This window comes from Myxocyprinus asiaticus, chromosome 33 (assembly GCF_019703515.2).
Source record: "Myxocyprinus asiaticus isolate MX2 ecotype Aquarium Trade chromosome 33, UBuf_Myxa_2, whole genome shotgun sequence".
Lineage (NCBI taxonomy): Eukaryota > Metazoa > Chordata > Actinopteri > Cypriniformes > Catostomidae > Myxocyprinus > Myxocyprinus asiaticus.
The window spans coordinates 8422136-8449570 of record NC_059376.1 but is presented as its reverse complement, the minus strand read 5'-3'; the positions used below and the strand labels follow the sequence as shown (position 1 = coordinate 8449570).

The following is a 27435-nucleotide window of genomic DNA, read 5'->3' as shown; positions in this document are numbered from 1 at the left end:
TTCACCCGCTTAAAGGAATACTTCAGCCAAAAATGGAAATTCTGTCTTTATTTACTCACCCTCATGTCATTAAAAAACTTTGTTTGTCCAAAAAGGATCATAAAAGTGGTCCATGCAACTCGTGTGCTATATTTCATGTCTTCTGAAGCCATATAATACCTTTGCGCGAGATACAGACCGAAGTTTAAGTCATTATTCACCGATAAGCCAAAGCTCACATTCAAATTAAAAAATGGTGCATCAATCACTTTTTTTAGTCAAGCTGCAGTGGATTTTGTCTAGGGCTGTATGATTTCCGCGATGCAGAAAACACGGACGGAATCGCGGAATCCAGTCATAACAAAAACAATTAACTATAAAATGCCGAATGTCCCAGAATTTGACATGTTTGGGATAAAATGAATGTGTGAATGCACAAATAATCAAATTAAAATGATGATATGATCAAGTGTGATGAATAAAATACAGAATACTGTGATTTAATTAAATAAAAATACAGTCTGCATGTGCTGCACGCTTCAAAAATGAATGTGTGAATCCGCTCGTACACTTACAATACCTCATCATGAATAAAGTTCCTTTTAAGGCTTAATATATAGAAGCACTTGTCCTTTATTTGTCCTTATATTTTAAACCCCAATTTAACCTTCAAAACGGACTCTGAGCCATGCACAACTTCAAAAGGATTCAAGTTCTTCTGTTCCTGAGTTTACTCGTAGTGCTGTAGATATAGTGTTTTGAACAGTACAATGCTAGCAAAGGTCATCCTCTGGGACCGTGTTACAATTGGAAATCCAGTTTACTTCAATGTGGGCCCTACTAAATAGACAGGGAGAAAATGTCAGCTCTGTTTTAGCTTCACAAAGTGTCTCGCTGTTTCAAAACGAGCAGCTGCTCACAGTGCCCTCCTAAATAGACGAATAACTGGGGGCATTTAAAATTAGTGAGTGAATGAGTCGATTTGAAAGGGCATTCAGCTAAGCTATTTCATTAACAAACTAGCATTGACTCAAAGTCTTCATTGTTTGAGCTTGTAGCCAATGGCCAAAAAACAATGCGAGCGTTCTCTTCTCAGGCGCTGGTAAATCACACAGTATGTTACACTTAATTCATTGCTGCTTAACACATTTTGGGACATTGATTACTGTGCAGACAATCCAAATAAGTTCCCAGTATTTTTGGCCAGTAAGTAAATAGCTCATATAGTACACAGAGAAGAAAAAGTTTTATTGGTGAAAGAAAGTTTACTGATTGAGAGGGGATTCAGGCAGAGATTGGAGAATAATCAGGCTTCTGTTTATTGATTGAATGCAATAGTAACTTGACAATTCCAGATAATTATCGCCAAATTGGAGTACATTCAAACTGCTGATGTTAGCTGAAGGTATTTACAGTGATAAAGGTGCTGTAAACTATTTGAACCATTCTACTTCCACGAGACTGAGCCGTTGAATACGCCACGTCCCCTCTATCCAAAACCCCGCACTCCAAAAGATACTAAATGAGCTTTATTGAGAGCAGAAACATTTGTTAAAAACAACAGCAGCAAAATAGCACCCTCAACTGACAACTGTTATGAAAAACATGGCATAAAAATGGCATTAAGCCTCAATATTTCGCAGCAACGTGCAACATGATTGACAGGCAGAAAGCTTCAATGACTGCGGACACATTTTTGTCAGCTGTCACAGAGATCGGTGAGATATCTCACAACACTTATTTCATGAATATCTTTCAGGGAGTAGGAATTTGTCTTGCATACTTTTCCATGAAAAAAATCGCTTACAACACCTTTAAAGGAAAAGTTCACCAAAAATTTTAAATTCCTTATTTACTCACCCTCATGTCGTTCCATATAAAGAAAGTGAATTAGGCTGTCAAGCTCCAAAATTACAAAAAAAAGCACCATAAATGTGGTCCATAAGACATAAGACGTGGGTTGTATTCCATGTCTTCTGAAGCCATATGATAGCTTTGTGTGAGGAATAGACCGAAATGTAAGTCTTACTCACTAGGGCTGGGTTTTGATTCTGTTAAATTCCGATTAAATATCGATTCATATGGGTATATTTCGGTTATAATGTCCATTTTGCTTACATATGAAAGAAATTCTCTCCCAGCTAATGCTGTTAATTATACAGGGGACCTTTTAACTTGGTACATTTATGAAAAAGTAAATTTTACTAATGAATGTAATTGGTTTTCATTTTTTTGGTCACATTTGAGCTTTTAGAAAATGAACATCCATGTACTCCATCAAGAAATATTATATATTGCATATATTATATTTTGTATATATCTTCCCCTTCAGTGAGCTCTTAGCCGCTGCGACTGTATCATTGAGTCAGTCAGTTGAACTTCAGACTCGGAAGAGTTTGATTCATGAACACATCATTTAAACCGGTTTTGTGAACTGGATCTATCGATACTCCCAAAATTGGACATTGCTACTTCTGTCATGAATGAGCCAAGGAGAGCTAAGGCGATTTAGATTTTCAGTGAATAACGACTCTAATGTTGTTCTAAACATTATACGGGTTTGGAACGGCATGAGGGTGAGAAAGTGATGACAGAATTTTCATATTTAGATGAAATATTCTTTGAAAGTGGGAACATCTTCACAGTCATCGCAGCAGTTATATATTGTTTTGCTCAACAATTTTTTTATTTAACAGAGGGATCTTGTGGGTAACAAAAATATAGTTGGCTTCCTGGACTCCAGCATCACAGCAGTGGGTTCAGGAGATGTTTGGGAAGTTCTCATACTCATGGACTTCTGTAGAGGTCAGTCTGTGTGTTTATGGCAGAATCCCAATTTGGATACTTCTACTAAACACTAAAAGTATTTAAGAATACATACCTTTCTGGTGAAAGTACATCTTTTTGAGTATGGTGTAAGACGCATGACATTAGGACATACTACCATTTCCTAAATTTGCATTTGAACTGCATCATCATTGCATATAGTTTGTTTTGCATGTTTATGGAGCTTATTATCTGCCAGTTTTAAATAAACAAATACAATGATAAAAATGAAAACCTCATTAACCGTTTAATTTTCACAAATGAATAACTGACTATTGATTAACCAGTAACAACCCTAATATACACATATGTCTCCTTTGCAACCTCTCTGCACTCCCTAGTGTGAGAACCACTGTATTAACCCTTAAACACATACCTAGGGTCTTTAGTGACCTGGAACCTCATCCATTTTTTTGGAGTTGTGCCCACACGTCTTTAGTATTCCTCAATCTATCGCTTATAAATAGTGTAAAAAAAAAAAAAAAAAAAGGCAAAATTGCAAAACATTTGTTTTTATAATAGTTTGAGTACCAAAAGTGTATAGGGTCAGTAGAGACCCGAGTATGTAAGAGTGTCTTTTTTTTTTTTTTTTTTTTTGCACTTTCATATATTATATTTTTATGATTATTTCATATCTATATACATTTACTATCACAGGATATCTATTTCTTCGTTTATTACAAGAGAAATAATTAGTACTATATTCATACAACTAAATACTATATGACGTTGATATTCTGTGTGACAGTTCTGAATTATCAGTATTCCATATGCGTGTACACATTATACATGCTATTTCTTACTCAGAGTGGTGCTGATGTTTCAGTGATTGACATGATTTACATTTGACATTGCTAGTTTACGAAGAAACAACATGGAAGTAAACTATAGCAAGTGCAACACATGAACAGTATGATATGACTATTGTCATTTGGGTGTGCATTATTTATGTTGTTCATATATTTAGATTCAATATGTGCCTGAGAAAATACATATGTGTAACTAATGTGTGGCTTATGTGTATCTTGTGTTATGTATAGCTCAATATGTTTTTGACAGCTAGTTGTGTCTCATGAAATTTCAGTACAAGCCATGACTCTTGTTTTAGATTTGTCCTTATTTGTTGCATTATCTCTTTGATTTATGAAAAATAATAAATCAAAACATATGCAAATATATTTAATTCTATTATTTTCTAATTGTCTTGAAAATATTTTGAACATTTTACACTATCTGGGCATTTATTTATTTATTTATACTTATTTATACTTTATGCTTTTTTATATCTATGCTATTTATTTATTTAAAGCTGAAGTATGTTATTTTTTCAGTGTTAAAATAGTTTCTTCAATCCCAGCTTAATCTACAGAGACAGCTACAGTTGGTCTCAAAAGTTTGCATACCCTTGGAGAATTGGTAATATATGTACCATTTTTAAAGAAAACATGAGTGAGCAGGCAAAACACATTTATTTTATTTCTTATGGGATTCATATTCTACTGTAGGATATAACAGAATGGCACAATCATAAACCAAAACATGGCAACAAAGAAAAAAAATGAAATGACCCCTGTTCAAAAGTCTGCATACCCTTAGTTCTTAATATTGTGTATTGCCCCCTTTAGCATCAATGACAGCGTGCAGTCTTTTGTAATAGTTGTCTATGAGTCCCCAAATTCTTGCAGGTGGTATAGCTGTCCATTTGTCTTGGCAAAATGCCTCCAGGTCATGCAAAGTCTTTGGTCGTCTTGCATGAACCGCATGTTTGAGATCTCCCCAGAGTGGCTCGATGATATTAAGGTCAGGAGACTGTGATGGCCACTCCAGAACCTTCACCTTTTTCTGCTGTAACCACTGGAGGGTCAACTTGGCCTTGTGCTAAGGGTCATTGTCGTGCTGGAAAGTCCAAGAGCGTCCCATGCGCAGCTTTCGTGCAGAAGAATGCAAATTGTCTGCCAGTATTTTCTGATAACATGCTGCATTCATCTTGCCATCAATTTTCACAAGATTCCCCGTGCCTTTAGAGCTCACACACCCCCAAAACATCAGTGAGCCACCACCATGCTTCACAGTGGGGATGGTATTCTTTTCACAATAGGCATAGCACTTATGGTTGTGACCATAGTATGGACTCAAGATGGCGCCGAGTATGGCTGCTGCATTGCGAGCTCCGACACAACATTGTAGTGTTTTGTTTGTTTTGTTTACAATTCTTATGTTTTTTGTCTTGGATGTTGTCTGCCTTGTTGTCTATGACAGACAAACACTTTTGGACATTGGTTCTGCAATTACACACCGCAAACCGGACTTCAAATTCCTCAATGCCGACCCTCTGTTTACAAACATGCCGGAGCCCTTTGTCTGGGCAGCCCGGCCGCGAAAACGCAAAAGGAAAAGGGGAAACAGAGCCGGTGTTCTCATCAGAGTAAGACGTCGTGCAAATCGACCCCCGCTACCCAGTATTCTACTGGCAAATGTTCAGTCTCTGGACAACACGCTCTGCGAGCTGAGAGCACGGATCTCTTTCCAACGAGAGATGAGGGACTGCTGCATTATCTGCCTTACGGAAACTTGGATGTCCGCTGAGATTCCAGATTCAGCCATTGAACCCGTGGGGTTCTCCGTACACCGAGCGGACAGAGCGAAAGACCTCTCAGGTAAAAGCAGAGGTGGTGGTGGATGTTTTATGATCAACAAATCATTGTGTGATCAGAGGAACGTACATTGTATCAAGTCTTTCTGCTCTCCTGATCTGGAATTTCTCATGCTTCTGTGTCGACCATTCTGGCTACAGAGGGAATTCACAACGGTCATTATCACAGCTGTGTACATCCCGCCACAAGCCGACACAGACCGGGCACTCAAGGAACTGTATGGGATTATAAGCAAGCAGGAAACCGCGCACCCTGAGGCCGCGTTCATTGTGACCGGGGACATTAACAAAGCCAGTTTCAAATCAGTCCAACACAAAATACCACCAACACGTTCGTTTTAACACATGAGGGGACCAGGTTTTGGACCATTGCTACTCTCCCTTCCGGGACGGCTACAAATCCCTCCCCCGCCCACCATTTGGCAAATCGGACCACTCTTCCATTCTGCTTCTGCCCGCTTACAGGCAGAAACTGAAACAGGAAGCACCCACCCTCAGAACGATCCAGTGGTGGTCGGACCAATCAGACTCTATGCTACAAGACTGTTTTGATCACGCGGACTGGGAGATGTTCCGGTCCACCTCTGATGACGACATCGAGTTTTACGCTGATAACTTTTCATCAGAAAGTGCGTAGAGGACGTCGTTCCGACCAGAACAATACGGATCTACCCGAACCAGAAACCTTGGATTAATAGCGATATTCGCGTGGCATTTGATGCACGGACCTCCGCTTTTAATACCGGGAACGTGGAGGAGCATAAACAAGCCAGTTATGCCCTCCGAAAAACTATCAGAGCTGCAAAACGCCAGTACAGGAACAAGATTGAAGGACAATTCAACACCACCAACTCTAGAAGCATGTGGCAGGGAATTAATATCATCACGGACTTTAAAGGGAATAAAAACACCGCTGCCTCTCTCCCGGATGAGCTAAATACTTTTTATGCTCGTTTCGAGGGAAATAACACTGCCGTCACGGAGAGAGCTCACGCGGCTGAAGCTACAGAGGTTAGTTCACTTTCCGTTTCTGTAGCGGATGTAACTCGATCCTTCCGACGGGTGAATATCCGCAAAGCCGCGGGTCCAGACGGCATTCCGGGCCGCGTCATCAGAGCGTGCGCGAACCAACTGGCTGGTGTTTTTACGGACATTTTCAACCTTTCCCTCTCTTTGTCTGTAGTCCCCACATGCTTTAAAACATCCACCATTGTGCCTGTTCCAAAGCAATCCAAAATCACTTGCTTAAATGACTGGCGTCCTGTTGCTCTGACCCCCATCATCAGCAAATGCTTTGAGAGACTAATCAGAGATTACATCTGCTCTGTGCTGCCTCCATCACTAGACCCATTGCAGTTTGCTTACCGCAACAACTGCTCCACTGATGATGCCATTGCATCTAAAATACACACTGCTCTCTCCCACCTGGAAAAAAAGAACACTTATGTGAGAATGTTGTTTGTAGACCACAGCTCAGCATTCAACACCATAGTGCCTTCCAAGCTTGATGAGAAACTCCGGGCTCTGGGCTTAAACAGCTCGCTGTGCAGCTGGATCCTGGACTTCCTGTCAAGCAGATGCCAGGTGGTTAGAATGGGCAGCAACATCTCCTCATCACTGACCCTCAACACTGGAGCCCCACAGGGCTGTGTTCTCAGCCCACTCCTGTATTCCCTGTACACACATGACTGTGTGGCAGCACACAGCTCCAATGCCATCATTAAGTTTGCTGATGATACGACCATGATAGGTCTGATCACTGACAATGATGAAACAGCCTACAGAGAGGAGGTGCACACTTTGACACACTGGTGTCAGGAGCACAACCTCTCCCTCAATGTCAGTAAGACAAAGGAGCTTGTGGTGGACTTCAGGAGAAGAGATAGAGAATACAGTCCCATCACCATCAATGGAGCACCAGTGGAGAGAGTCAGCAGCTTCAAGTTCCTGGGTGTCCACATCACTGAGGAACTCACATGGTCCATCCACACTGAAGTCGTTGTGAAGAAGGCTCATCAGCGCCTCTTCTTCCTGAGACGGCTGAGGAAGTTTGGAATGAACCACCACATCCTCACACGGTTCTACACCTGCACTGTAGAGAGCATCCTGACTGGCTGCATCTCCGCCTGGTACGGCAATAGCACCGCCCACAACCGCAAAGCACTGCAAAGTGTGGTGCGAACTGCCAGACACATCATCGGAAGTGAGCTTCCCTCCCTCCAGGACATATATACCAGGCAGTGTGTGAAAAAAGCTTGGAGGATCATCAGAGACTCCAGCCACCCGAGCCATAGGCTGTTCTCACTGCTACCATCAGGCAGGCGGTATCGCAACATCAGGACCCGCACCAGCCGACTTCATGATAGCTTCTTCCCCCAAGCAATCAGACTTTTGAACTCTTGATCTCCCACGATCAAAATACATCAGCACTGCACTTTATTACTCTCTCTTATATCTCACACTGGACTGTCATAAATTATATTATTATTATATTATATTCTCTCTTAACAACACACTGGCAACTTACTATCAACCGACAGCCTGAATGTCAATACAGTACATTTTATATATACTATATATACTTTTTTATTGTATAATGTGTATTCTATATTGTGTGTATTGTATACTGTACATTGTATGTTATTATTTGTATATTGTGTTATGTGTAATTATGTGTATATTAGATTTTAAATTGTGTTGTAAATCTGATGTTTATTGTAAATTGGTATATGTCCCATCACTGTCACGACTACTATGTTGCTCGGAACTGCACCCAAGAATTTCACACACTATTGCACTTGTGTATATGGTTGTGTGACAATAAAAGTGATTTGATTTTGTCTCGTCACTCCAAATTACAGTGTGCCAGAAGCTGTGAGGCGTGTCAAGGTGTTGTTGGGCATATTGTAACTGGGCTTTTTTGTGGCATTGCCACAGTAAAGGCTTCTTTCTGGCAACTCGAACATGCAGCTCAGTTTGGTTCAAGTATCGTTGTATTGTGCTCCTTGAAACAACCACACCATCTTTTTCCAGAGCAGCCTATATTTCTCCTGAGGTTACCTGTGGGTTTTTCTTTGTATCCCGAACAATTCTTCTGGCAGTTGTGGCTGAAATCTTTCTTGGTCTACCTGACCTTGGCTTGGTATCAAGAGATCCCCGAATTTTCCACTTCTTAATAAGTGATTGAACAGTACTGACTGGCATTTTCAAGGCTTTGGATATCTTTTTATATCCTTTTCCATCTTTATAAAGTTCCATTACCTTGTTACGCAGGTCTTTTGATAGTTATTTTCTGCTCCCCACGGCTCAGTATCTAGCCTGCTCAGTGCATCCACATGAGAGCTAACTAACTCATTGACTATTTATACACAGACACTAATTGCAATTTAAAAAGCCACAAGTGTGGTAAATTAATGTTTAATTGCCATTTAAACCTGTGTGTGTCACCTTGTGTGTCTGTAACAAGACCAAACATTCAAGGGTATGTAAACTTTTGATCAGGGCCATTTGGGTGATGTCTGTTATCATTATGATTTAAAAAGGAGCCAAACAACTATGTGATAATAAATGGCTTCATATGATCACTATCCTTAAATAAAAAGATTTGCATGATCAGTCATAATTTCAAAATCTATGCCAAAATTACACAATTTCTGCAGGGTATGCAAACTTTTGAGCACAACTGTATAAGCAAGCAATTCATAGGTTAATTTTCTCAAAAACTGTAAAAACGTTGTCTCTCTGGTGCAATAAAAATTCCTCTGTTTGTTTTAAGTGACCTGCTTAAACCCCGCCCACCAACATTACTCGACCAGTGGCATGAGTTGGGGGCAGGACTATCTGACTGTTCAATCAAAAGCAGATCAGTGGCATATTCAGAAAGCAGTTTTGAAAACATTGTTTATTTTTGCAATAGTGTGCAAATTCAACAATACATTTTGCAAATGGCGCTAGTGTCGCAAAAAGTTGCATACTTCAGCTGTAAAATAAGCTCCATACTTGTTAGCATTAGCATCTAGCTAAATTATTTGATTAAAAAGTTATTTTTACCTAACTTTTTTATTCATACATCTATAAACTGCTGTGGCAGCTTTGACCTTTTATTCCTCACCATGTTTCTCAAAAAAATGTCAAGCAATCACAGACTCCTTTTCCATATTTTATTGGGTTGTGGGTAATATTAGGACAGAAAGCATGCACAGATGATGGTATACTAGATGGTATACTATTTCCAGTGGACTTCAATAATCCACTGGAAATTGTATACCATCTCGGAACTTTCTGGATACTATTGAAGATACTATGGTGTGGGGTGCACTAATCCTAATCTCACACAATATATACTAGTACAGATAGAAAGCAGATTGGAATTCAACCTCATTATTTTTTCACTGTGTTTGGTGGTTGTGACCTACAATGCGATTTTAATGTATTTGTGTACAACACAGCAGTGGCAGTCATACGTTAGTTTCTCTGTGTATTTGTATGTGTGTGTGTGATATAAACGAATGCAGGTGGGCAGGTAGTGAATCTGATGAATCAGCGTTTACAGACGGGATTCAGTGAATTAGAGGTGCTGCAGATCTTCTGTGACACTTGTGAAGCTGTTGCACGACTGCATCAGTGCAAAACACCCATCATCCATCGGGACCTCAAAGTATGAACTCTACACCTATTGCTTTGTCTCCTTCTCTTTCTTAATAATCTGAAATGTCACTTTTGTACTTTGGTCTGTTTACCCATTAACCCTTTTTGAGTCGAGTTCTTACAAATTGACAATAGAAGCATTTGTTTTGCCAATCAGGTGTCCATGGATTAACAGAGAACGTTAGTTATCAATGCATTTCCCAGTGCACGAAATCAGAATGTCCTGTCGCTTGTCGCAGCTGGTTAGGACACATTTAGATTTAGATGGTAGAAATAACTTTTTTCGCTGCTTTATAACATTGTGCCTACAAAGAAATTTCAGTTGCATGCTTCTGCGAATTAACTATCTAACACTTTATTCAATGTGTCTCCTTTAGGTAGAAAACATCTTGCTGCATGACAGAGGTCATTATGTGTTGTGTGATTTTGGCAGTGCCACTAACAGATCCCAGAATCCTCAAGCAGAAGGTGTGGCGACTGTAGAAGAGGAGATCAAGAAGTGAGTGTCACTTTTTTTTTCTTCATATTAAACAACACGCATTTACTTAATCACACCAATTTACTGTGTATGTGTTTAGGTACACTACTCTTTCATATCGGGCCCCAGAAATGGTGAATCTATATGGGGGGAAGGTTATCACTACCAAAGCAGATATATGGGTAAGTCAAAGACTGGTAGTGAGTGAGACTATAAGCTACAAGCAGGGCCGTTTCTGAGCATATGGGAGCCATAAGCGAAATCCTACTTGGAGGCCCCACATCGCGACCCCCCATGTAGGTGTCACATCTAGCTACAACTCTCTCTTTGCAGTTATATTCTCCCTTCCCTCTCAGGCCACAAGGGGGCCCCCTAATAGAGCCATAACAGCTGTCTGAGTCTTACTCAAAGCTTTTAGTATATTTAAAAAAAAAAAAAAACCTTGCTTTGTGGGACCTTCTGGTGTCAAGCAATGATGGCATTGATACCTGTAGTTTATTATTTGGTGTGTTCAACCTGTCAGTTTCTACAAGTTCTGTTTACTCATGGTATTAACACCTGTTTCAGGTGATCCGATCACAAGTGAACATTAAAGGCCGGTTTATATTTCTGCGTCGAACCTACGCCATAGGTTTAGGTACATTTTATTTATTATACAGGTTGACTGCCATGCAGACAATAAATCAGGCATATACTGGAATACTCTGATGCTCCGTGCTGAATAATTTTATATAATGTTCACTGGCAGCCAAAAGTTTGGAATAATGTACAGATTTTGCACTTATGGAAAGAAATTGGTACTTTTATTCATCAAAGTGGCATTCAACTGATCACAATGTATAGTCAGGACATTAATAATGTGAAAAATTACTATTACAGTTTGAAAATAATGTTCAGAACTTCTTAAACTACTTCAAAGAGTTCTCATCAAAAAATCCTCCACGTGCAGCAATGACAGCTTTGCAGATCCTTGGCATTCTAGCTGTCAGTTTGTCCAGATACTCAGGTGACATTTCACCCCACACTTCCTGTAGCACTTGCCATAAATGTGGCTGTTTTGTTGGGCACTTCTCACGCACCTTACAGTCTAGCTGATTCCACAAAAGCTCAATGGGGTTAAGATCCATAACACTCTTTTCCAATTATCTGTTGTCCAATGTCTGTTTCTTAGTCCACTCTAACCTTTTCTTTTTGATTTTCTGTTTCAAAAGTGGCTTTTTCTTTGCAATTCTTCCCATAAGGCCTGCACCCCTGAGTCTTCTCTTTACTGTTGTACATGAAACTGGTGTTGAGCGGGTAGAATTCAATGAAGCTCTCAGCTGAGGGCATGTCAGGCATCTATTTTTCAATCTAGAGACTCTGATGTACTTATCCTCTTGTTTAGTTGTACATCTGGCCTTCTACATCTCTTTCTGTCCTTGTTAGAGCCAGTTGTCCTTTGTCTTTGAAAGACAACTTGTAGCCTATATCGTAGGTTCGATTCAGAACTACAAATTGGCCTTTAGACTTACCACCGACCTGGCAGTTTTTATAGCATTTAGCAGTATTGCACAGGATGGGTTTAATGCTCAAAAAGCTGATGATATGTGTTTTTTTGTGTCCTCAGGCTTTAGGCTGTTTGCTGTATAAATTGTGTTATTTCACATTGCCGTTTGGAGAGAGTCAGGTGGCCATTTGTGACGGCAGCTTCACCATTCCAGATAACTCTCGCTACTCACACGACATGCACTGTCTTATTCGTAAGTACAGCTATTAAGTGATTAATCAACATTCTATTGCTTAACTGACTTTTTTTTTTTTTTTAAGATGAAGAATTAAAAAAATGTGTATAAATTTTTTTTTTTTAAAGGAATATTCCAGGTTCAGTAAAAGTTAAGCTCAATTGACAGCATTTGTGGCATAATGTTGATTACCACAAAAATGTATTTAGATTCCTTTTCTTTAAAAATATACAAAAAAGAAACCAATGGAGGTTACAGTGAGGCACTTACAAGTGAATGTGACCAGTTTTTGGAGGTTTAAAAGGCAGAAATGTGAAGCTTATTATTTCATAAATGCACTTACATTAATTCTTCTGTTAAAACTCATTTATTATTTGAGCTGTTTGTTTAAATCGTAATTTCTACAGTTGTTTTAGGGTTTTAGGGCTTGTTGACATTACATCGTCATTGCAACAAAGTTGTAAAATTGGCTATGACTTTACACAGAAAAGGTTAGTGATTTTATCACACTAAAATCATGTTTACACACATATCCTTTATGTCTTGTGGCTATATTTTGAAATTGAGTATTTCAATGTTATCCGATTGGCCCACATTCACTTCCATTGTAAGTGCCTCACTGTAACACATATTTTTGCTTTTTTTTTTTTTTTAAAGATTAGGAGGGACTAGTCAAATACATTTTTGTGGTAATCAATATTATGCAACAAATTCTGTCAATTGAACTTAACTTGGGTTGAATCTGGAATATTTCTTTAATTATGAAGAACTTCTAATAAGTTCTGCTGTGTGTAAATCTGCTGTGTGTGAAAATACTTTCTCATTTCCCAGCTTAATATGCAGAGACAACAATTAGTATGCCATTTGTAGGTTGATTACTCTGAAAAGTGTAACACTGTGACTTTGTGACACTATCAAAACAGTGCTCTGTTTGTTTGCTCATCCTGACCAGCCCGACACAGCAACATTTGTTCAACCAATGGCATAAGTTTGGGGTGGGACTATCTTTTTGTCCAAATAATGGAAGTTTATGGAGTTCTATTTGGTGTCCCTAAAGGCTAAGAAATTACACATGGCACATTTAAAGGAATAGTTCACCCAAAAATGAAAATGTACTCACCCTCATGCTATCCCAGATGTGTGAGTTAATTTTTTTCTGCAGATAGCAAACAAAGATTTTTAGAAGAATATCTCAGCTCTGTGGGTAAATACAATGCAAGTAAATGGTGATCCAAAAAATGTGAAGCTCAAAAAAGCACATAAAGCAGCATACAAGTAATTCATATGATTCCAGTGGTTTAATGTCTTCAGAAGTGATCCAGTTGGTTTTGTGTGAGAACAGACCAAAATCTTGACATCAGCAGTCTCCTTAGCAATCATGATTTCAGTGTAATCAAGCTTGAAATCGTGATCGTGCCTAAAGACTGCAATGGCAAGATGTACAATGAAAAATGAGTTACATTTTGGTCTTTTCTCACCCAAAACCGAATGAATCGCTCAAGAAGATATGGATTAAACCACTGGAGTCGTATTAATTACTTTTATGCTGCCTTTATGTGCTTTTTGGAGCTTCAAAGTTTTGGTCACCATTCACTTGCATTGTATGGACCAACTGAGCTGAGATATTTTACTAAAACTCTTTGTTTGTGTTCTGCAGAAGAAAGAAAGTTATACACATCTGGGATGGCATGAGGGTGAGTGAATGATGAGACAATTTTCATTTTGGGTGAACTGTTCCTTTAATGCATTTAAGCTTATGACCATTTATGACAATTTTACGACAGTGGTTTCAATATCTAGATAAACACATAAAGGTTTCCTTTGACTTCAAGAAATGTATATAGTGGCAAAATGTCTTATATCTTATATAATATCTTTCTTGTTGTGGCCTATACAGTCATAACTGTGAAAGCTTTTAAATATTTAAATATGCAGGTTTTCACCTATGGTCTTTATTTATTTATTTATTGGTCTTCATTTGTCCCCTCTCAGGTTACATGCTGGAACCGGACCCTGACGTAAGGCCTGATATCTACCAGGTGTCATATTTCGCTTTTAAACTTGCAGGGAAGGAATGCCCAGTACAGAATTTCCACGTAAGACACTTCCTGCTCATTCAAACTTTGATGATTAAATATCTCTCTCCATTCCTCCTGTGCTTTAACCAACTATCATGTACACTTGGTCTGATCTTCTCACCTATTTTTCTGCCACACACTGCACACATTTTGTTCTTTATTCTGACACATCTGTATGTAATTCATGCCCATCCATTATCGTAAGTGCTGGCACGTAACGGCAGAGGAAGTAGAATGTCGCTCGCGGCTGCCAATTGGCTCAGATCCAGTGGCCCCTCCCACTCTGAGCAGTATTGATAGCATAATGGAAGCATTGACTCGTGCTCAAAGACATATTAACATCAACAACCGCAAAGCGCCATTTAGAGCACATTTCAGGAATGGTCTTACTCAAAAAGGTCCATGGGTTTTTGCAATAATTAAAAAAAAAGAAAACATTGTTGTGCCTTCAAAATTGGCATTATACATTTTTTTTTAAAATATATATATAATATACTGTGTGACAAAAAGCAAAACTGAAATTAATTTGAGGTAATTGATTTTTTTTTTTCAGGCCAAAAGAATGTATTTTAGTTTCAGTTTTTTTCTTCAATTAAGTAGGATGTCTTTTGTTAAGTTAAATAAAATGTTTTCATGTAGTTTTTATTATAATATTCGTTAACAATGTTAAAGGAATAGTAATAATTCCTATAATAATTAAATAAGGAATAATAAAAAAAAAATTCTCTCATCATTTACTCACCCTCATGCCATCCCAGATGTGTATGACTTTCTTCTGCAGAACACAAACAAAGATTTTTAGAAGAATATTTCAGCTCCATACAATGCAAGTGAACAGGGTCCAAAACTTTGAAGCTCATAAAAGCACATAAAGGCAGCATAAAGTTAATCCATAAGATTCCAGTGGTTTAATCAGTGTCTTCAGAAGTGATATGATAGATGTGGTTGAGAAACAGATCAAAATTTAAGTCCTTTTTTACTATAAATCTCCACTTTCAGTGCCATAATAAGCACTCTTCTATACACAACATGAGCCACAACATTAAAACCACCTGCCTAATATCGTGTAGGTCCCCCTTTTGCCACCAAAACAGCTCTGACCCATCGAGGCATGGACTCCACAAGACCTCTGAAGGTGTCTTGTGGTATCTGGCACCAAGATGTTAGCAGCAGATCCTTTAAGACCAGTAAGTTGCAAGGTGGGAACTCCATGGATCAGACTTGTTGGTCCAGCACAATTGGATTGAGATCTGGGGAATTTGGAGGACAAGTCAACACCTTGAACTCTTTGTCATGTTCCTCAAACCATTCCTGAACAAATTCCTGCTGAAAGAGGCCACTGCCATCAGGGAATACCATTGCCATGAAGGGGTGTACGTGGTCTGCAACAATCTTTAGGTAGGTGTTACGTATCAAAGTAACATCCACATGAATGCCAGGACCCAAGGTTTCCTAGCAGAACATTGCCCAGAGCATCACACCTCTTTCAGCCTGCCTTCTTCCCATAGTGCATCCTGCTGCCATCTTTTCCCCCAGGTAAACGACGCACATGCACCCGGCCGTCCACATGATCTAAAAGAAAACGTGATTCATCAGACCAGGCCACCTTCTTCCACTGCTCCATGGTTCAGTTCTGATGCTCACGTGCACGTTGTAGGCGCTTTCGGCGGTGGACAGGGGTCAGCATGGGCACTCTGACCGGTTTGCGGCTGCGCAGCCCCATACGCAGCAAGCTGCGATGCACTGTGTGTTCTGACACCTTTCTATTATGGTCAGCATTCCGTTTATCAGCAATTTGTGCTACAGTAGCTCTTCTGTGGGATCAGACCAGACGGGCTAGCCTTAGCTCCCCACGTGCATCAGTGAGCCTTGGGTGTCCATGACCCTGTCGCCGGTTTACCGGTTTTTCTTCCTTGGACCACTTTTGGTAAGTACTAACTACTGCATACTGGGAACACCCCAGAATACCTGCCGTTTTGGAGACACTATGCCCCAGTCGTCTAACCATCACAATTTGGCCCTTGTCAAAGTCGCTCAGATCCTTACTACCATCTTTCCTGCTTCCAACACATTAAATTCAAGAACTGACTGTTCACTTGCTGCCTAATATATCCCACCCCTTGACAGGTGCCATTGTAACGAGATAATAAATGTTATTCACTTCACCTGTCAGTGGTTTTAATGTTGTGGTTTATCATTGTATGAATTCTTTGTGCATATCACCACCTACTGGGCAAGGAGGAGAACTTATAGTAAAAAATGACTTAAATATTTATCTTGTTCTCACCCACACCTATCATGTCACTTCTGAAGACATAGATTAAACCACTGGAATCATATGGATTACTTTTATGCTGCATTTATTTGCTTTTTGGAGCTTCAACGTTCTGGTGACCATTCACTTGCATTGAATGGACCAACAGAGCTGAGATACTCTTCTAAAAATCTTAATTTGTGTTCTGCAGATCTATTCCGTTAACACTGCATGAGTGCATTTCTATGTTTATCATTGATACAACTTTTAGATTAAAGACATAATGTTACTAATATTATCACATTCAACTAGAATTTAGCCATTCCAGCCAAACTCCCAGAGCCAATCAGAGCCAGTGAAGCTGTGGCCAAGAAGAGTCAAAACAAGGCCAGGTCAGTCTTTCATTTATCTGTGTAGTCTAAGAACCTCAGTGAAAGATGTTTGAAGTGATTGTAAATTATGTGATGCAAATAAAAACTAAAGAAGTGTATACGTATATAATGTATTATAAAGTGGGTGTTGCGCTCAATTCATGTGCTTTTGTTCTGACTCCACCCTTTCCTCTCATTCAGGCTCACTGATCCAATCCCCACGACTGAGACTTCAATAGTGCCACGGCAACGACCCAAACCTGGCCAGGCTCAACCAATTACAGGCATCCTGCCCATACAACCAGCCCTTACGCCTCGCAAAAGAGCCAGTGTGCCCACAGGACCTGCCCAGCCAATCAGTGAGTGTTAATCAAGTTAAGCACCATTCACAACGCCAGTGACTTGTATATTTTATATATATATATAAAAATCACACACATTTAAAACTACACTTCTCTCTCCACTGCCCCTCCCCGAAAGCCCTGACAGCTGCCCCATTTTTTTATAAAATGATTCTAAGTTGCCTAGCCTTCTACATAACATTTCCTCGAATGCCGCCACCCTCCCCATCTCTGTGCACCACTCTTGAAATGAGGGTGCTCCAGCCACCTTCCATCTCCTAAGAACAATCTGTCTGCCGATCATAACACTGGCTAGGATTTTTATGCATTTATCCCCTATATTAATGACCGCCCCATCGCCTAAAATACAGAGTCTGGGGCAAAATGAAATTTAAGTGCCCAATACATCACACATAAAACTCTGAACCCTCAACCAAAATTCTTGGATCTTAACACACCACCAGAAAACATGGGTTGTGTCCCCATCTTCTGATTGGCATCGTCAGCAGGTGGGTGTGTCTTTCAGACCAAGCCTATACAAGCTGGAGGGGGTCCAATAGAATCTATGTAAAATCTTAAATTGCATAAGTCGCACCCTTGCATCTCTAGATGTAGACTTGATGTTTTTTTAGAATCCTAGCCCACACTTCCTCCTCCAATACCAAGTTTAGATCTTTCTCCCATAATCTCTTGAGAGAAGATGAAGCTCTGTCCCCAGACTCTGAATTAGCAGGGAGTAATACACTGATGCCTCATGACCTTTTCCAAAAGCAGTAATCACCTCTCCCAGAGTATCTGCCGCTTTAGGGGGGATTATGCTACTCCCAAAAATAGTACAGAGCAGGTGGTGCAGCTGTAAATACCTAAAGAACTGAGATCTGGGAATCCCAAAATGTTGAACCATATTTTCAAAGGATCCCCAACACTCCACTCTCATATAGGTCACCAAGCGTATTAACCTCCCTCTCAACCCACTCTGTCCAGCAGAAAGGGGACTTATTAATACATAATTTTGGGTTCAGCCATATGCTCGAGGCTACATTTAAATAAATGTCCGAATTAAACACTCTGGACACTTTTGTCCATACCGAGTGCAAATGAGAGATAACGGGATGTAACTGAACTTCTCCGGTTAGTTTGATAGAAAGGCTTTGCAATGGCGAAATAGGGGCAAGAACTTCCTGTTCAATACAAAACCAGGGAGGGGCACTCTCAGGTGGAAGCGACCAGTGAGCCAAATGTCTGAGACCGAATGCATAATAATAAAACAAAATCTTGTGTTGGCTTAGCCCACCTTTGTCAATCAGCCTATGTAATTTACTGAAGTGTAATCTGGGACGTTTACCATTCCAAATGAAGGACTTCACTATACTATCAAATTGCTTTAAATAAGAGAGGGGAGAGATTGTAGCAGGTAGTTGAATTTTGGAATACAATTCATTTTAATAACATTAACCTTCCCAATCATAGATAAATGTAATGAAGCCCACCTGCCCACATCGCTCGAAAACCTTTTATTAAAGGGTCAAAATGAACTCTTAACTAAATCAGACAAATTTGCTGGGAATAAAATGCCCAAATACTTAATGCCATTTTTGGGCCACTGGAAGGCGCCCGGCTGAAAAGCCGTTACTGGGCAGTACACTGTCAGAGCCAAAGCTTCGGATTTAGACCAATCCTGAGAGCTTAGAAAAGGAATGAATAATTCTGTGGAGGCAAGGCATAGATATATTGGGGTCGGAGATGAATAATAAAATATCATCTGTTTAAAGCAAAAGCTTATGCGCCACACCTCCTACCACCACCCATGGAAAATCCTCCTCCTTTCTTATCGCAGCTGCTAATGGTTCCAGGGCAAGACAGAACAATAATGGGGAAAGAGGGCATCCCTGCTGGGTGCCCCTATCCAGAGTAAAATAAACTGAAATTAATCCATTTGTTTGTACCACTGCTACCAGGTGTCTATAAAGTAACTTAATCCATCCAATAAAAGTATTCCCGAACCCATATATTTCCAAAATCTTAAAAAGATAATCCCATTCTACCATATCAAACACCTTTCTGGCGTCAAGTGAGATGGCAGTGACTGAGTCTGATCATTCACCACTGACCACATGATATTGATGAAACTCCTAATGTTATCAGAAGAGCTGCGGCCCTGAATAAACCCCATCTGATCTATATGTATAAGAGATGTCATAACTTGACTTAATCAGTTAGCCAAAATTTTTCAAAATTTTGGCTAATCAGGGAAATTGGATGTTAGCTCTTACACTCGCTTGGATCTTTGTCCTTTTTTAAGAATCAGACTGATCCGGGCTTGTGTCATTGTTGGCAGAAGCTTTCCATTCTTTAATGATTCCGTATAAATTTCAGAGCCAGTTCTGTAGCATAATATCCGAAAAATTCAGCGGCAAAGCCGTCTGGCCCCAGAGCTTTGCCTTACCTGCCTCAAGGGGGCAGTGGTGGCTCAGCGATTAAGGCTCTGGGTTACTGACCAGAAGGGTGGGAGTTCAAGCCCCAGCACTGCCAAGATGCTACTGTTGGGCCCTTGAGCAAGGCCCTTGTCCCTATCTGCTCCAGGGGCGCTGTATCATGGCTGACCCTGCGCTCTGACCCCAGCTTAACTGGGATATGTGAAAAAATTATTTAACTGTAATTACCTCTCCAAGTTCCTCCAAGGTTATCTTAAAATCAAGAGAATTTTTTGCTCAGCCGACAGTTTAGGAAGTTCTAATGGTTCCACAAAGTTTCTAATATCCTCTTTAGTAGACGAAGACGTGGAACTATAAAGATCAAGATAGAATTCTTTAAAAGCATTGTTAATATCAGTGGCTGAGGTAAATATTTCACCACTAGCAGATTTCACTGAGGGAATGGTAGAAAAAGACTCTCTCTGCTTTATATATCTAGCCAAAAGCCTCCCTGCATTATCCCCTGACTCAAAGTACGACTGTCTTTCCCTGAATAGCCAAAACTCCACCTTCCACGACAAAATAGTATTATATCTCTATTTAGAACCGCCTTAAGTGCCTCGCAAGCCACACCCACAGAGGATACTGAGGACCAGTTGGTCTCCATATAGACATTGATTTTAGCCTTTAGCATTTGTTGGAATTCAGGACTTTGCAAGAGGGATACATTAAAGCGCCAACTATATGATTTCCTTTTTTTCATATGTGGCAACACCTCTAAACACACCAGGGCGTGATCTGAGACTAAAATGTTTCCAATTGAGCAATCAACAACAGATGAAATGAGGGACTTAGATATATATATATATATATAAAAAAAAAATCTATTCTAGAGTAAATCTTATAAACTGATGAAAAAAATGTATAGTCCCTACCAGATGGGTTCAAAAGTCTCCAAATATCTGTAAGACCAAGATATTTACACATACTGTGAAGCGTCACTGTTGCTCAAGGGGGCTTGCACACTTTTGCTTCACTATGATCAAGGACTGAGTCCGTCAAAAGATTAAAGTCACCTCCCAATATTATATCATGAGGGATGCCAGTGGTTTGCAACATCCCTTCAAGATCTATAAAAAAGCCCTGATTATCAACGTTAGGTGCATATATATTAGCCAAAATAAGAATTTGGCCCTGAATTGTAGCTAAAACAATAATGACTCTCTCTAATTTATCTTTACTCTGTTTGAGACATTTGAATTGTAGATGTTTACTTATCAGTGTAATAACTCCCCTGCTTTTACTCGAGCCAGCACTATAAAAAAATGCCCACCCCATATCTTTCCAAAATTTTCAGCCTCCTGCGGAGAAAGGTGCGTTTCTTGAAGAAACACAATATCATATTTCTTATGCTTAAGAAGAGAAATAACCTTCCTTCTTTTTATGGGGTGCCCCAACCCATTCACATTCCACGTGGAGAGAGCCAATCCACTCATATCAACATTTGACATTTTGACATATAAGAAAAAATAGATTGTGTGTCAAAGACAAGATTATAAAGACCACATTCCAACATTAGTGCAACAATCAAACCCTGAACATCTGCTAGAAAAAAATAAAATAAAAATAAAAAACAGAAAAAAAGAATAACATGCGCATTAACCCTGTGCACGACAGCGCCAACTGGCGTCCATCCCTCCAAACTCAAACAGTCCATGCACGCCCACAAGAGCTCCCATGACAACCTTGCCATTGGATTGCTCAAGTCTGGTGTTTCTATACACATTTTGTGAGACAGCAAATGATAATCTATAAAACAAACTCCAGCCAATAGGCAGAATAAACACAAAGAGCGTATAGCTTCATCCATAAAACTGTCCTGAAGGTGTGTTATTCTACAAAATAAACTCGCAACCAGCATAAAAAGTACGCGCAGATTCTTCAAACAGTCAAGCGAATGTTCAGTGAGCCGGTCCACTCAGCTGCAAAATGAATGCAAGCAAATGACTTACTCACTGCAATGACTTTGCAAGAAATACTCCACAAAATAAACTCCAGCCGATAGGCGGTATAAGCACATAGAGCCCGTAGATTCATCCACAAAACTGTCCCGAAGGTGTGTTGCTCTACAAAATAAACTCCAGTCGCTAGGCGGAACCAGCACAAAAAGAGCGCGCAGAATCTTCAAACAGTCAAGCATATGATCAGTGAGCCGGTTCACTCGGCTGCAACGTGAGTACCACAAGATGACTTACTACTCCATTGACTTTATGAAGGACATCGCTTGCTGTGGGCATGTGAATGTTTTACATCCGTCCTTAGCATCTATTCTCAATTTGCCCGGGAATATCAGTGCAAAAGCGACCTTCCGTTGATGTAAACGTTTCTTGCATTCCTTGAATCGATCACTTTCTCTCTTGTCGAGTTCGCAAAGTCTGGGAACAAGAAAATGCTGTGGTTCTTCCAAGAAAGCCTTCCTTTACTCCTCGCCTCACGTAACACAAGATATTTATTGGATGATCTGAGAAATTTGGCCAGAATTGATTGGGGCCTGGCTCCTTCCGCAGATCGCCGAGCCGGAACCCTGTGAGCTCCCTCGATTTCCAGCTTATAGCCTGCTATGTTGAGCAGACTCGGAAAGAGCACATCCAGGAATTCCACCATATCCGGTCTCTCCACTCCCTCTGGGATTCCCACGATACTGACATTATTCCGCCAACAATTCCGACGGATTGGTTGCTAGTGGATTTTCAGATAATTCCCTCCAGATAATCGATCCGTTTCTCGACATCCCCCACTCTTGTGACCACATCGGTAAACTTCGCCTCCATGGCAGTGATCGATCGACGTATCACAGCAAGATCCTCCAAGTCAGCAACGACATTCGTCAGCATTGCCGACATGTTCAGCATCTCTCGCCGCATTTCCCGCATCTCTCCGACCAAATCGACTCTCAGGCCCGCAGCCTGTTCAGAGGTGTCAGCTTGAGCATGTAAGTGTCTTTTAATGTCTCCAGAGCCCGAAGATTTTTAATTCTTTGACATATTGTCCTCCTAGAACAGTTATGTAACAGGGTGTATAGAATCTCACTGGTTTATTTCATAAAAGGTATTAAAACTAGCAAAGTGCACAGAGCTCGACGTTCACACGTCTGATCCTCGCTTGGCGTTGTTACGTGACTCCCTCACTGTATTATGTCATTAACAAGATGAAGGATCTATCAAAATATGAATCAAACTCACTCAGAATTGCCCTTTTTCTTTTATCTCTGTTGCTCTCTTTCCCCTGATGACACTTTACGCACGCTGTTTTGACCTGCATGCGTCTTTGGCTGACACACACAGCTCTAGTATTCCCACTGGTTCACTCAGTATGTCGTTAGTGAGAGAGCATTTAAACCTCACTAATGAACCTCAGCTATTGAGCCCCTGACACTGTAAATCTTACTGAGCTGTTATTTCACTCCCTGTGTCTGATGTCAAAGCCAGTTAAAGGCCTGCACATTTCATTGGTAATGAATAACCTGACGTCTTGTTATTCTTCTGCAATATTTTAGCACCAGAAATACTGGACAGATAGTCTGGCTGTTAACAATGACAGTGGCCTAACCAGGCACGACTTAACAAATTTTTCTGTCCTAACTGAAAGTGAAAATGGGACACAGTAAATATTTGATGTTTAATATGCAGTTATGTTGAGTGGGATTTCACTGTGGGCAGGGCTAGTCTGCACATCACAAGAGAAACAGAAACCAAGAAATGAACAAAATGTCTTTTTGCATGTTACTTGTCACTATTGCGTCTGGTTATGGGGCGTTGACACTTCCAGTAATTTAATTGCTCTCTTTGAAAATTAATTACTTTCAGGTGCTTTGTCGCTGCCAATTGCTGTCAATATGGAAGAGAGAGGAGTTATTGCTTATTGCTAAATGTATGTGTTGTGTAATTTATTTAGTTTGATTCTCTTTCTTTCTCTATCTTTCTTTTGTCTTTTTCTTTCTTTTTTGTTTCCTTGTTTCTTTTCTTTCTTTCCTTTTTCTTTTCTTCTTTATTTCTTTTATCATTCTTTTTGTTTCTTTTCTTTTTCTTTTTTCTTTTCTGTTTCTTTCTTTTTCTTTTCTTTGTTTCTTCTTTTTCTCTCTCTCTCTTTCTTTCTTTCTTTGTTTTTAGTATTTCTTAATTTCTTTCTTTTCTTCTTTCTTTCTTTCTGCCTTATCTGTCTGTCTGTCTGTCTTGAAAAACATTTGGGAGATAAAAACAAAAAATATATAATGACTTGTCTTTCTCATGCAATTTTGTCACTGTGTGTGATGGTAGGATTTTGTTTTGTTATTTCGTGTTTTTATATTTTTTTTGTATTGGCTCACAGATGTTAATATAGCTCCTGGCCAATCACAGAACCCTCAGCTTCAACAGATTCCTGTCGCTCAGCAACAAGCCATTCCCAATCCAATACAGGCCACTCCCTCTCCATCTCAGACCACACCCCAGCATGGACAACTTTATGTGCAACAGCAACCTGCAGCTTTCTTTACTGCTCAACAACAGGTAACTCCTACACACAATACTCTGTCAATTACATATTTTTTCATCCTTTGAAGGCAACATGAAATCAAAATTGACTTTTTCACTTTCTTAATATACTGTATGTATACATATATATATATATATATATATATATATATTCCTTTTCTTACTGTGCACTTCATAATCTTGTCTCTTGAATCTGTCATCAACATGTAATAATTTGCTCCACCTCTAAAATGACTTTCCTTTTCGGCTGATGTCACAAAGGCCAAGCAGCCTTTGTTAATGTTAACTAATAGCCAAATAGCCATTTGGACAATGTTTTAGGCTACAGCTGTATGCTTTCTAAAATCTTGTTAATAGTTTATTTCATTTTTGTTTTCTTTTTTACTGTTAAATATTGTCAATCAAATATTTAAATATTTAGAAAAATTTACTGTTAATATCTTGCAGTAATTTATTTTAGTATTTTTAATTAAAATCGTTTAAATATCGTCATGATGCATCTTTCGTTACCATTGATGAAACCAAAAAACCCCTTGTCAACAATCATTTTCATCTGTAATTTTGTTGACAAGTTTTACACTTGTTTCACTAAAACATGTCACATTATGGAAGTAAAATGGCTTCTGAATGCTGTTTCATGTTGACTTTATCATTTGTTATAATTGCAAAAATGTTTCTTTACATAATTTTATGTCAATTGGTGCGCCTACTTCCCTATTTTAGCAGCCTCAATCAACGCAGACCTGCAATTTACCTGCACAAATGGTTGCATCTTCCTCCACCCCTGTTACCACGCCCTCCAAACCTAAGAATAGGGCACCCCCTCCACCCACACTCCACCCTCACACCAACCGCCAGGCAGGTCACGCAACTTTATCAGCAACTGCACAGACAAAACCTACAAAAGTTACAGCCCCTGCCCTGCCTGCACCATACTCACAGACAAACAGTGTAGATGGCGATATCTCTGTGTCCCGGTCTGGGCCTGTGCCTGTCCAACCTAAAGCCAAAGCTATGGCACCTCCACCCCCTACACCACATGCTTCCACCCCTCCTCCACCTAAAACCACCTCAGCAGCACCCCTTCCGTCCGCTGACCCTGAAGTGGACCTAGAGCAGACGGTAACCCTCCACCATCTGCGTCTGCTCTGATAGAACTATCTTTGTAGTGATTCTGTTGGCTTTCTATAACTACTATCCTCTTCTTGTTGGTTTGCCATGCACCTTAAAGCCAGAAACATACTTTACGCAAGTACGTGAAGGCTTGGCCATTGAACATATGACAAAAAGAAGATCATTTACACTAATGTATGGTATGGCGCCCTTTGCAGCAACATAGAGGATGCAATGTGAATTGGCGCTGTGTTAAATTGCGGTCTGACACATTTCAGATTGCAACAACTTGCTTGTGTAGCTACAAGTGTTTGTGTTTATATACTTGCATAAATTATGATTTAGGCATGAAACTTGCTTATAAGGGATTATTTTAATGGTTGTAAACATTTTTTTCCATTCTATTTTTCTGTTCATTTTTAAAGATTTACCTTGTGAAGAAATTATTTAGTACACCTACTGCAAGGTGATGCAGGTAGTAGTTAATGCATAACATGTCCTTGGACTTTTTTTATATCAAGATTTTTAACGTCAGTATTTTAGGTTAAACGTATTTGAAAGTATAAAGGAAAGTGTATATTTAGGTGCTGGTCACCATTTCTTTTAAGTTTTTCACCGTTTTTAATCACATTTTTGCCTTGGGTGACAGATGAATTTTTTAAAGTACAAATATTCCATGTAGTTAAAAATATTGGTAACTTTTGTTAAGGATCAGAAATTAGACTGTAATTAGTGATTAATAATTGGACTTGTAAGGGACTAGTTATGGACTTGTTTGGAATTATAAGGTATTTTTTAGGCCTTTGTTCGTTGATTTCTTACCCTTTACATGTGTTTTTTCCTAACAATGAACTTATTAGGTAAAAACAAAATAAACTAATAGCTAGTGAGGTGCAATATACATCCTTTATAGGTTCTCATTACACTATGTGAATGTGCAACTTATAAGTATAAAATAAATATAGAAGGCTGAGACTTTTAATACTTTTTGTAATTAGCAACAAAAAACATTTTCTTTGCAATAAGGGCAAATATAAGGGTATCAGTATAAGGGGCATCACTGCAGCATGTTTATTGTGTTTATTTAGAGTCCCACAGACACCCTACACCAGCCCCTACCCCTAAACCTAACCTTCCCTGCTTTGTTGATATACTGTATGCATTCTACATGTATTTCATTCTTATACGCCACACATTCACACAGAGTACTGAAAACCTGGATGTATTTTGCATCATACTAGCTATTGATTTGTTTGTTTTTAACTAAGAAATTAATTGTTATGACAAAAGCAAATATAAAGGAGCTATAAAGCAAGAGAAAGAAATCAGCCAATAAAGGCTTAATAAATACTTTATAATGCCAAACAAGTCCATAACTAGCCACTTACAAGTGTAGTTATTAGTCATGAATTACTGTCTAATTTATGTTCCCTAAACTAAAGTGTTACCAAAATATTCCATGTAAAAATTCCAATTAATGGGTGGTCATACATAATAATAGGCATAATAAGGCACACTTATAAAATAATTAGCTGAATGCTATTTAAAATACTTTTAGATGCAGTATAGCATGTTGCATTTTGTCAACTACCCATGTACAATGCAAGTGGAAGTGAAGCGATATTTTTCTTTCTTTTTTTTTTTTTTTTTTTACATTAAAATGAATGTAAATGTCCTATTCATCTAAGAACAGACACTGAACAGTTCAAAGAGGAGGTTTTAGGTATTTTCTCATTTCACAGACATAATGCTCATCTTTTAAAAAAAAATAAGAACAGATTTGTCTACATCTAAAGTTCTGTCTTCAGCTTTTAAAGACTAAGAGGCTGTTCACATAGAAAACATTCTTGCATTCAAAATTAGCTTACATGTAGCACAGCGAAATAAAACAGAATTTAGAAGTTCAATTTTTTTTAATCTAAATGATTTTATGTTCAGTCATGAAACTTTATATGACGCATACTGATAGGTACTTTGAGGTGTAATCTCTTGCCAATCAACTTGCATACTTTTTTTCTAGCATTTAAA

At 39.2% G+C, this 27435-nt stretch overlaps 1 protein-coding gene across 6 annotated transcripts in view; it reads left to right on the top strand.

Annotated features, from left to right (window-relative positions):
- The window catches only part of LOC127424666 (AP2-associated protein kinase 1-like), a 93545-nt gene that overhangs the window by 25298 nt on the left and 40812 nt on the right, over window positions 1–27435 (top strand). For all 6 annotated transcript variants that reach the window (XM_051670031.1, XM_051670030.1, XM_051670028.1 and 3 more), the window contains exons 3-11: window positions 2676–2784; window positions 9973–10115; window positions 10483–10604; window positions 10684–10765; window positions 12190–12322; window positions 14297–14400; window positions 16949–17028; window positions 17209–17366; window positions 24131–24309. In XM_051670031.1, the coding sequence (XP_051525991.1) occupies window positions 2676–2784; window positions 9973–10115; window positions 10483–10604; window positions 10684–10765; window positions 12190–12322; window positions 14297–14400; window positions 16949–17028; window positions 17209–17366; window positions 24131–24309 (1110 nt within the window). The remainder of the gene's footprint in view (window positions 1–2675; window positions 2785–9972; window positions 10116–10482; window positions 10605–10683; window positions 10766–12189; window positions 12323–14296; window positions 14401–16948; window positions 17029–17208; window positions 17367–24130; window positions 24310–27435) is intronic.